Genomic DNA, 12,379 nt, shown 5'->3' on the forward strand with positions numbered 1-12,379 from the left:
GGAGGGAGCTTGCAAACATACACAAATAAGCACAGGGGAGCAGCAACCATCCAAGCAAAGCCAACCAGAGGCTGAGTCCCCGCCAGTGTTCCCTCTAAGCTAAGTAAGTGTGAGCTAGCTTACAATTTTTTAGCCTCCAGCTCACACATTTTTGTCTCAGCTCAGGAAAAATAGCCCCAGAGCAAACTAATTTATGCAGCAGCTCACAACTTTAATGCCAGTAGCTCACAAAGTAGAATTTCTGCTCACAAGATTCCACAGCTTCGAGGCAACATCGGTCCCTGCATGCATGCAAATGCACACTCCAGTCTGAGCATCTTGCTGTCACCCTATCTCTCTCCGTCTCCACCACTTAAAAAGTCCTAAATGTTCCACACACACCCAGGGCCATCTCCTTCCCGTCTTAACTGGCTCTCTCCCTCCCCCCACCTTGCTTGCGCAGAACAGAAGCTCCGGGGCTGGATGGAAGTCAATGGGGCTTGCTTCTGAGAAGCTGCTGCTTGAGTGGGGAAAGCAGGTGGGCAGGCTCCTCTCCACTGGGGCTCAAGCGGGGAAAGGAGATGGACTGCAGGCTGCACCGGTGTGGTGGGGAAGGCATGGGGAGGTCTGCCCAGCCGTCTACCTCACCTTCTCCCAAGAGCAGGCCACAGGGAGAATGAAAGAGGTGAAATGGAACGGTGGGGGTGGGGAAAGAACAAAGGGAGGATGCAGAAATGGAACAAAGGGGAAGAAAGAACGAAGGGGGAAGAGATTGAAATGAGGGAAAGAGTTTGAAAGGGTAGGGGGAAGAAAGGAAAAAGAAACCATCTTACCACCACATGCTATTACATGGTCCTGGGAGGGCTCTGCATGAGGCAGCTTGGCCCTCAACCGCAGCAGGCGATTCGGGCGGTGAGAGGCCGCTGCTGGAGCACGGCTGAGACCCCCAACCAGCAACCTGGGTGCCGGGAGGCCGCAGCTGCAGCGTGGCTGAGACCCCTGACCCTGACATGCAATCTGGGCACCAGGAGGCTGCTACTGCAGCATGACTGAGACCCCCGACCCTGACAGGCAATCCAGGCGCTTGGAGGCTGCTGCTGCAGCGTGGCTGAGACCCCCAACCCTGACAGGTAACCCAGGTGCGGGGAGGCCGCTGCTGGAGCAGGGCTGGGCCTTCAGAAGATGGCAGACTACTGGAGCCAGGGCAAAGCTGGAACGCCAGGGGAGGCAGCCGGAATGCAACCGAGGCCAGCCGAAACAGCGTTCCAGTGCATTCCGGTTCAAAAAAAGCCCTGGTCTCTAACAGACGTCCCAAGAAAAATATTGTCTGTGTGCCTTAATTCCTTGCTGGTGGAATGCATGGATGTGACTTGACCCTTGGCTTCTTTCTTGAGTTATCTGCACTGTATAGATGTTCTCTAGTTTCGGATTGTGACACAGATTGTAGTCTGCACTATGATGGTGGGGACCCAATTCCGTGTGTGGACCATATTGCTCAATGAAAGGGTGTTGTGGAGGAACTGAAAGACTTTCTCGAATGGATGCAAAGCCAAAAGGATTTTAACTCTGTCCTGAACTTCCTGGTAACTTGGAAGCCTTCCATTGTGCATGTTCAAGTGAGCTAGCACATCCACTGGAGTATCTTCAGATTCATTCCCAGTGCTCTTTGTTTTTGTCACGTTTGGCTCCATCTCTTTCCTATCAAAGAAAGTCGTAAGCATCTTCACATGGGTGACGTTGGGTTTCTTTCCTGATCCTTCCATTGAAAAGGTATAAGAAACTGGATCTGTTTTGTCCACAACTGCATGAGGTCCATCACCTTATTTACTAACTCCAAAATTCTAGAGTAGACTTTGATGAGAATGTATGTAACAATGGCTTTTTGCACTGTGCTGTACCTCCTTTGAAACTGGAAATGGATCCTGAACATGAACACTAACTTCCATTCTGATACTGTAACTAACAGTGTGCATTCAAGTTTACGCAAACAGAAAATATACTCAAACGCCTTATTGATATTTTCAGGTATATTTCAACTTTCCAAATGTATCTGAGATTTTTTTGGGAGAACTGAAAAAAATCCCAGATGTATTTGGGAATTACTGGCAAAAACAGAACTGCATAGCAGAACCTGTGGGGAGAGTTCTTCTCACAGGATTGGCTCCTGGGTGGGCTCTGTTGGGCAGTCTGGTCTAAACTGGGCCTCTTGTTTTTAATGGACTTGCTCCCCCTCCCCTCCCATTTTTCACTTCAGGTCTATTGGACCTGGAAAAATTTGAGATTTCTGAAAAATCCCTGATGCAAATACTTTATCAGTATTGGGATCTGGTTTTTTTTTTGGGGGGGGGGGATCCCAAATTTTTTTGGGGGTCCAGTAAACCTAAACTGAAAAATACAGAGGAAAAAATTGCACATTTCTAACTTTAAGCAAGGGATTATGTTTATAATTTTATATCTTTAAGCACGGGGGGGCGTGTTTGTGTGGATAGTAGTTAGTTATTTGAACATATAACATAAAAGTGTACTTGAAACATAAGTACCCATATTTTGTTCTAATATTTCAGCATTTAAGGAGGGTATTGCATTATGAACAGATAAACAGCAAGCTGAATGGCTGAGTAGACAAGTTAAACCAGCAGTTTTGTTTTGCTTGGCCAGTTTTCTTTTAAAAAGGATTCATTATGATATTTTTCTCAGCAACACTGGAGATCAAGAGTTGCTCTAATTTTTCTGTATAGTGGTATTTAAAGAGTTTCAATGTCTTATGTGTATTTTCTTGTAATCTTTACAACAACTTGGTATGATAAGCCAGTGTTGTTATCCCCATATTGCAGATGGGAAGCTGAGTTGGAGTGGCTAATTTTTATTTATTCCTTAAAACATTTAAGCCCCACCTTGTGGCATGAGGTAGTTTCACTAATGTGCAAAAATACAGGCCAGCCCCATTTATCCCCTGCACCAAGAAACTACCTGCAGCATAAACTCCGTTAAAAGCTAAAAGTTCTAAAGATGGTGCCTAATGTATCTGGCATTTCAGAAGAAAAAGGATGGCCAAATGGGGCCTTAAGTGAGGAAACAGAATGTGGTTACCAGAACTGTAGCTTGCCTTGGGCCACATGGCAGAGAAAGATTGAAACCACCAGCTTTCCTAATTCATGGTCTCCCATATTATTATTATTATTATTATTATTATTATTATTATTATTATTATTATTATTATTATTATTATTATTATTATTATTATTATTATTATTATTATTATTATTCACAGTGACACAAAGAAATCTTGTTGGAGCTGGAACACATACAACATTGCAGAAATTCAAAAGGCCAGCCTCACAATATTTCATTGAGCTAAGGGTTGACAACAAATGGGGAAGGGCTGTGGCTCGGTGGTAGATCAACTGCTTGGCTTGATAATGGTCCCAGGTTCAATCCCTGGCATCTCCAATTAAGGACCACATTGTAGGTGATCTGAAAGACTTCTGGCCAAGACATCAGAGAGTGACTTCCTGTCACAGAATGGACAATGCTGCCCTTAATTGACAGCGGGTTTGATTCAGTGTAAAGCAGCTTAATGTATTCATATGGTCCTTGGGGCAAGTCTAATACCAAGAAAGAGTGCTATCTGGTACTCAGGGCTGGTCCGCCCACTAGGCAAATTAGGTGATTGCCTAGAGTAGGGTTGGCCAACGGTAGCTCTCCAGATGTTTTTTGCCTACAACTCCCATCAGCCCCAGCCATTGGCCATGCTACCTGGGACTGATGGGAGTTGTAGGCAAGAAATATCTGGAGAGCTACTGTTGGCTACCCCTGGCCTAGAGTGCCGGCGATCCAGGGGTGAGGAATTGGGTATTTCTCCCAATTTTACACTCCTGGAGTGCAAAAGCAGGGAAAAGATCTCCTGCCCCTGTGCCATAATGGAGTCCATTCTATCCTATGGGCCTAAAGGATAGAATGGAGAGATTGGGCCACCACCGTGGTGCGACACTACAAAAGGGGTTTAATGGAAAGATTGGGCTGCCACTGTGGTGTGATCCCAGAAAAGGGGTTTAAAGTTTAACTTAAGTGACTCTTCTGCAGCTCAGTGCCAAAATTGCATCCTTTGTATGCAAAAAGTCCCCCATCCAATTCCTGTCACCTGCAGTTCATCAATTTCAGGTTGTTGGGAAAGGAACATTGGAGCTGCAGAGTAAAGGATACTAACTAGATGAGCTAATATTCTGACTCAATATAAGACAGCTTTTGTGCATTTTAACTGTTCAGTCGCGAGCAGCCAGCTGTTCTTACAAGGTCCGATACTGATCTTTCTCTCTTTCTTTTAATCATAGGGTTCCTTAAAAGGATTTCCTCTCTTGACACAAGGGATGTCCCAGCTGTGTTGGCCGAACAGCATCTGACCATCTTTGCCATCAGTCCCCACCCCCCACGCAAACACCGCTGGAGGCCTCGCTCTTCTAACAGCTCCTTCCTGAACTTTCGGCAAGCAGCCACCTACCAACAAGGACAACATGAACTCCAAGAATGAATCAGGTAGATGAGGGGCAGGGAAGGTGACGTTGGGAGGAGTGACATGACAGTGGTGCTCCTTCCTTGCCTCCAGCCATTTGGACCAGAGAAGTGGATGGGTTTTGCTTGCTGTGCCTCTGAAACTGTACCTTGCATGTATGCTTGGAAAAGCCGCTTGATGAAGGTGCAGGATCTCCAGCATCCACATGGTACCCCATCTTTTTCACTCGGTGGAACATTGGGGTCCACGACACACGCTTTGTCTGTTTACTAGCTTAAAGCCAGTGAAATCTGATGGGCAGTTTTGAAGAGGGCATTGATGGAGTCCTTCGCTTGCTTTCCCATCGCCAGTCACCACCTGCTGCTTTCAGCTTTCTCCTGTTTACCAGTCTTGCTGCTCACATGGGAAAGCAGGCCTGGCTCCTGTCATTTGTCCATCTGCTACCATGGCAGCAACTTTTCTGATGGGTCTTCACTGAATTCATTGCCTTCCTCCTTCCCTCCCTCCCTCCCTCCCAATGAAGGAACATTCAGTTGTGTGAGAAGGCCACACAGCTGAAATGGCCAGGGAGGGAGGGGGGCTGTTGTCAGTAGGAATGGTAATTTATATGACATTGTGTAGTCAAGGCTGCCACTCTGGAGGTGCCCCCATTTCTGCTGTTTCTTCTTTCTGTGCCTTTTTGCCACCCTAAAGAATCATGGAATTCTTTTGCGACTTGCAATGGCTGCCAGGCCTGGGCAGAGGAACAGTTTTCTAGACCCCCAGCCTTGCCTCATTACAGAAATGGGGATATTCTTCCAGACCCTAAGAAAGGAGGAAAGAAACATATTGATACCCTCTGTTTCCTTTCTTCCAAATATAGTTGGAGGGGAGACTAATGAGAGAACTGTTGGAAAAACACTGCCCCTTTAGGAGCAAAAATTTTAGGGGGATCAGTGGGATGCAGCAGGAGGGGGGGAGATGTGGAAGTTCTGCTCTGCGGGCTTCACTCAATTGACAGGGCTTTGGATCCTGTGACTTCTGCTAAGTTTTCCAGGGAGAAAGACTTCCTCCCATGGGAAGTGAGTTGCTGATAGAGAGAGGCTTTCTCTGATAGAGGAAGTTCTTTTGTGGTGGGAATCTTTCTTAGGCTTGGTTTGCACCTGCCTTTTCCAAATAGCAATAGCTTTACATTAGGGGTAGCTTCAGTGGCAACAAAATCACTTGTATTGTCTGCGGTGCCAATTCCATGAGCTGTTCTTCTCTGCTCGGGGGAAAAAAAATGGCCATGCATTAATCCCTGTGTGATAAGCAAGGGAGGCAGGATTCCGCCTTTTGGAAGGATGCTGCACTCCAGCGGTTCCCAACTTTTTCGGTATGGTGACCAATTCAAAGCTGGCCTAAGGTGTTTTTTTTTTGGCACCCTAGGCAAACTATGACCTGGACACTTGAGCTCAGCATTCCAGTTCCAACAGTGGCTAGCCAAGCATTTTGGAGAAACCAACAAACACCACACAATAGGCACAGCTGCCCCCACTATGAACCCCAGGCAAGCAGCATTCTGACATACACAGCCTTTGCATATGGAGGTTACGTTCCAGCTTTTGACCACCCTAGCCTTCTCCATTACTCCCTCTAATCCCGAGATTCTACAAAAGTCAGTCTAGTAACTATCAGGAGATATTTTACTTGATCAAAATATATGTGCAATGAAGAAAAAGTACCTGACGTGAAAGATTCTGTTTTCAAAGGTCTTGATTTACAAAACACAGAAGAGAGCAATGGAAAGGGCAGGGGTGGCCGTTGCTGAGGGCTGGCCACGACCTACATTCAGGGGTTTTGCAACTCACTTTTTGGTCCAGACCCACAGGTTGGGAAGTACTGCTCTACCCAATTCCTTCTGTCCTAGAGGACAGAAAATTTCCCTTTGACTCCTGAATGATTCTCACACAGTGCAGCCCTAAGAAGCATTATACTCAATCTAAGCCCAATGACTTCTGTCTCTTTCAAGCACTTCAGAGGAAACGGCAGTGAAATATTAATGAGTCTTTCAGAGTAATTTAACAGTATTCTGTTGCTGGTCTAAGTGTGAACCAGACTGCGGGTGGCACAGATCCAACAGACAATTCTAGCAGTAAACTAGAGATGAACTGCAAGTGTGAATGTAGCAATGCAGAATTTTGGGAATGGAGTTAATCACAGAGAACGTTAGGAGCAGTTTAGGATAGATAGTACATCTATCTAATTGACCATTTATTTTATCCTGTCTCATCGGTTTAAGACTGGGAATTTTATTTAAAGGTGCATCCCAGTAACACCTGCCATTGCATCAAATGTTGTAACAATGATTTGGGCACTCAGTGTGAAACAATGCCATGTACATATATAGACAAAGGTGTTGTCTTCCCTCTTTTGTTTTTGGAGGTAGGAAAATGGTGGCTTCTTTCCACCAAGCCTTTTGTCAAGGTTCAGGTCTAAAGCAGCTTTGTGCTACTGTCTGCTTTTTATTGCATTTATATATGTGTTGTTTTGTTCATTTTATTGTTTGGTCTGTACACTGATCAGCTCCTAAGCAAATTCAAGGTGTTGATTTTGTCCTTTAAAGCTCTACATGGCTTGGGACTGGGGTATCTGAAGGACCATTTTTTCCTATAAATTGCTTCCTGAGAATTAAGATCATAAGGAGAGGCCCTCCTGACTGTCCCACCAATCAAAAAAGCTTGTTTGGTGAGTACATGAGAAAGGGCCTTTTCAGTGGCAGCCCCACAATTGTGGAACAAGCTCCACAGGGAATAGTGCCTAGTGCACCTGCTGTCTAGGAGGCAGTAGAAGACAATTTTATTTAGGACTGCATTTTACTAACTTAGTTTTAATTTATTGGCAGTCCTAATTGGAGATTTTGAACTGTGGCTTTAAATGTGTTTTTTATAATTATTTTTTTATCTACATTGTAAGTCGCCTTCAGTTCTGTAGCATGGAAAGGCAGCTAATGAATGTTTTAAATAAACAGATAAATTATATTTTCCCTTGCATTTTAAGTTGCGACTTTGACTGTGTGTGAAGAGTGGAAATGGCTAAATATAAATTTCTTAAATTCAGTTTAATTTGCATTCTGTAAGTGGTAGGTACGTATTTCTTAGTTGCTGTCAGAAATCTTCCGGGGCTGATTCAAGCTGACCTGATATTTCCTTTCATGCACAGTCATGCCTGTGCATGCACGCACCTGGGCAGATAGGAGGGCATCCATATAGGATGTAATTAAGCTTCTCGCCTTCCATACCAGCTCACAGCAAAGCACATTGAAGCTATGGCAAGAAATAATTCTGGTGGTTGCTCAAGGAGGGTGTTTTTATCTGTCCATCTGGGATAGCCCTGCCTCGTCGCGGAGAGTTGGACTTGATGGCTTTCCACACCGTTCAAATTCTGTGAGTAGGAAATATACTTAGAACTGGAACAAATACTGAAAAGCAAAAAGGGGGAGATACCTAGGCTTCCTTTGGGAGCCATAAAACTGGTCACCGTGGGGTTAGTAATTTCTGCTGCTTGGGTCTGCAGAATTTGCTTGCGTATAATAATTTCTTCTAGTTGTGCATTCAGGGACCAGATTTAAACACCATATTGGTGGGCAAGAAGAGCATCACATTTAATTTGGGTCCTGCATCAGGGTGTATATAGAGTTGTCAGCACCAGAAATCCATAGCCCAATAGCATTTGTTAGCCCAGTGGCATTGCAAGACTGTGTGTAGGGTAGTCAGTTTAAATAGGGTGCCTGGGATGTGCCAAGTCACAGGGGTAGACTCTTCCTGTTGTTGTTGTCCTCTTTAAATTGGGCCTAATAATCTTTGCTAACAATCCCATGTAGATTGATGTTATAACTTTAAAAGGTTCCAGCCTGAGACCTTTGGTAGGCTAATTCCATTGATTTAAGCAGGACCGAATCTACATGTTTTTTGAGGGGGGGCAAAATTAAAAAATGGTGCCCCTTTATGGGCTCATTCTACCTTATGGGCTCATAGAATAGAATGGACTCCATACCTAATTTGGCGCCCCACCCTCCAGTAGGGCCCGGGGCAAGCACCCCCCTCTGCCCCCACTAGATCCGGCCCTGGATTTAAGTGCTTGGAGCGGGTTTCTGTGTAGACAATGGTTCATGCACATGCTACCATACCAAAAATAAGAGGCAAGAATTGGGCTAACGCTCTTAAAGTATTAAACATCTTGGATTTACTTCCCTTTTAAAGAAAAAATAAGTTTCTAGCCCCTTATGAAGAAATTTTAAAAGGTCGATGAAGTTGCTACTTTAGATCAATATATTATAATGGGCCTCCATAGGGCCATCATAGGGGAGCTACATTTAGGGGAACATTATTCATTCTACTGAAAGTTCTTGGAGTTCATTATCTTCAAGTCATAAGATGTATCAGGCTACCATGGGACCAAAGTTTCTATTTTTTTTCAGCCAGAGGCTTTAGTTTCCCAGCCAGCAGAAACAATCCCCAAAGTGCCTCAACTAGAAACATTCTAGAGCCTTTTTTACCCGAGAGAAGTGAATGTCCAATTTACACAGCTGATGAATTATTATATTTGAGAACTCCTTCAGACTTTCATGTTAAAGGTCTTTTACTAAGTACATTTTTGGGGGGGTGGGGGGTGGGCTATAACATTTAGAAAGGAAAACATCACCTAGCAGTCGTGCCCTCATTTATCCAAAATATGTGAAGGTTGATTGTGGCAGGTGCATGTAGGGCAAAGGCAATTTTGCACATGTTAAGAGGGCACTGTTTTGTTCCTGGCAGTGCTCCAGAGCTGAACCTCTATTCTGCTGAAATAGCTGGGCCTAGACCCAACCTGAAGTCTCTTAAGATGTCCTCCTTTTTCCCTGTTAGTTCCTGTGTAGCAGAGGTGCTGCGAGCTTGGTTTCTATTTGAATCTGTCTAATACCCATATTTAAAAGCTACCAACAAATGCCGAGAGGTGTGAGATGGCAGTTTAATGGTCTCCATGGCAACGCCTCATTTCTGGCAGCTTCAGCTTGAGCTGAGAGCAAAGCCCCTTCACAAAAGCTGCATCCAGAATGCGGCTGCTTTTGTCGCTGCTGAGCCTTCTGGGCCTAACCAGTGCATTGAGAAATGTTCAGGTGAAGAGGGGATATTCCTCTTTTGTTTCTTCCTCTCCTGTACTCTCCACCAAAGGTTTCTTTTATGGTATAAACAATGGGTTGGTGTATGACATCAGCATTTACACTGCTGTAAAAATGCACTTCCCTGCCTTTAAAAAAAATCTGCTGTTGAAAATGGACCATTGGTGTAATAGCTACAGGGCTTGTTTTGTCTTGGCATTTACAAGTTTCTGGGAGAACCGGGTTTGATTCCACCCTCCTCCACTTGCACCTGCTGGCATGGTCTTGGGTCAGCCATAGCTCTGGCAGAGGTTGTCCTTGAAAGGGCAGCTGCTATGAGAGCCCTCTCCAGCCCCACCCACCTCACAGGGTGTCTGTTGTGGGAGAGGAAGGTAAATAGGGTTGCCAAGTCCAATCAAGAAATATCTGGGGACTTTGGGGGTGGAGCCAGGAGACATTGGGGTGGAGCCAGGAGCAAGGGTGTGACAAGCATAATTGAACTTCAAGAGTTCTGGCCATCACATTTAAAGGGACCACACATCTTTTAAATCCCTTCCCTCCTTAGGAAATAATGAAGGATAGGGGCACCTTCTTTTGGGGCTCATAGAATTGGACCCCCTGGTCCAATCTTTTTGAAACTTGGGGGGTATTTCGGGGAGAGATACTGAATGCTATGCTGCAAATATGGTGCCTCTACCTCAAAAAACAGGGCCCCCCCCAGAGCCCCAGATACCCGCCGATCAATTCTCCATTATTTCCTATGAGAATGTCTCCATAGGGAATAATAGAGTTCCCTCCCTTCCCCCCCGTTTTCTCTCTCTCACTCACACACATGCTTAACTGTCTCTGGTGCAAGTGGGCAGCTGTGTTGGTCTGAAGCAGTAGAACAAAGCAAGAGTCTCTGGTGCCTCCACAACAAGATCTGGAAAATACAGGGGCTAGGCTGCTCTTTTACACACACACTCACTTGTCTGAAAGGAAAGCAAAACAAACAGAGGGGCTGCACTCTCACGAGGTCTGCTGTTGCTAACCCTTCCCCATGAAGTACTTCCTGCTCCAGTTTAAAAGCACACACACATTTTAAAACTGAACCTGTTTGCAGGTCCTGCCCAAGATCCAGAGGTACAGGGTGGCTGTGTGGGAGGAGCTTCCCCCGCCGGCCAGCTGGCTGGGGGCGGGGGAAAGCCTGTAAAACCGGGGAATCCCCCGCTGGGACCTGGGGACTGGGAAGCCTAAAGGTAAAGGAGATTGTGAGCTGCTCTGAGACTCTTTGGAGTGGAGGGCGGGATATAAATCCAATATCATCTTCGTCTGGGAAGTGAACACATGAAGATGCCTTTTACTGAGTCAGACACATATAGTTGGTCTGTCAGAGTCACTATTGTCTACACTGGTAGGCAGCGGCTCACCCCAGTCTGAAGTGGAGGTAATTCACATCATTGCCCGCTACCTGATCCTTTAAACTGGAGGTGATGCAGATTGAACCTGAGACATCTTGCTTGCAAAGCAGATTCTCTGCTGTCAAGCCCATAGTACATGAAATTACTTTTCCTGAGTTGGACCATTTATTTATCAAGATCAGTATTGTCTACTGTGACTGACAGCTGCTTTCCAACAATCTTTCATTTTACCTACAACATGGTATAGTGCTTAAGTGTGGTGGACTCTAATCTGGAGAACAGGGTTTGATTCCCAACTCCTCTAATAAGAACCCTTCTGGGTGACCTTAAGCCAGTTACAATTTTCTCAACTCTCTCGGCCCCACCTACCTCACATTCCCAGGGTGTCAGTGGTGGGTAGGGTTGCCAGGTCCTTTCCTCTTGCCAGCATGGGGAGGGAGCCTTCTGGGAGGGGGGTGCACTGAATCCCAAACAGCAGTGTTGCTGATGCTGTGACATCACATGTGAGTGATGTCATGACATCAGAGATGTCGCATGGGGGATGCTCTGGTTTGAGTCCAAAACTATGGTAAAATTGCCCTCAAACCAGAACATCCTCAGCGTGATGATGTCACTTCTGTGTGATGTCATCATGTCAGGGATGTTGCCCTTTGGGGGTGGGGAAAAGCCCCCCAAAGTGGAGGATCCTCCATTTGGACCTGGGGAGTGGCAACCCTAGTTGTGGGGTGGTGAAGGGAAGGCAGTTGTAAGCTGTTTTGAAACTCCTTAAGGAAGAGAAAAGTGGGCTATACTCTTCTTCTACCTAACACCTGACCCCTTTAACTGGCCATGCCACAAAGTGAGTTAGCCTGAGATGCTTTACCTGTTTCCTGTCCCCTAAACCTGCACTCAATCACAGTGAGAATTGAGCCTCGCAATCATATAGTAATTGTAGTAATCACATATATATTTATTTATTTTACAAAATTTGTATCCCACCTTTCAGCCCTCACAAGGACCACCAAGGGAGATAACAAGTTAAAATATACACAACAGTTTAAAGCATCGTTATATTTTAAAACCATTACAATCCTTCCCCTCAAAACCACACATCCTTAAAACAATTAAAAACAGAGATAAAATAATTACAAAGACATAAAAACAACAAAACATTGATCTGGAAGGAAGGAGCATTGAAGGAACACCAAATGAAACTTGGAAAGCACTTCCACTCTCACATGCTTCAGCTATTTAATAAGGCCCCTGTACTGAGCACCTACCTGTTTATTGTTAAAAACTATGAACCATTTTAAACATACAGTGTTGTGAAAGACAAATACATTGAAGACAGTACAACAGCCAGTTTTGCCAAAGGCCACGTAATGAATTCACACTCTGTTTCTCCCTGGTTGT

The 12,379-nt window shown here is 45.2% G+C and overlaps 1 protein-coding gene across 2 annotated transcripts in view; it reads left to right on the forward strand.

The window, feature by feature from the left end:
- The first annotated feature begins 4,310 nt into the window (after positions 1-4,310).
- Positions 4,311-12,379, forward strand: part of HDAC5 (histone deacetylase 5) — a 165,412-nt gene continuing 157,343 nt past the window's right edge. For both annotated transcript variants that reach the window (XM_060256660.1, XM_060256661.1), the window contains exon 1: positions 4,311-4,512. In XM_060256660.1, coding sequence (XP_060112643.1) covers positions 4,491-4,512 — 22 coding nt within the window. In that variant the 5' untranslated portion in view covers positions 4,311-4,490. The remainder of the gene's footprint in view (positions 4,513-12,379) is intronic.

The sequence above is a fragment of the Heteronotia binoei genome, chromosome 15, assembly GCF_032191835.1.
Source record: "Heteronotia binoei isolate CCM8104 ecotype False Entrance Well chromosome 15, APGP_CSIRO_Hbin_v1, whole genome shotgun sequence".
In the NCBI taxonomy this organism is placed as follows: Eukaryota; Metazoa; Chordata; class Lepidosauria; order Squamata; family Gekkonidae; genus Heteronotia; species Heteronotia binoei.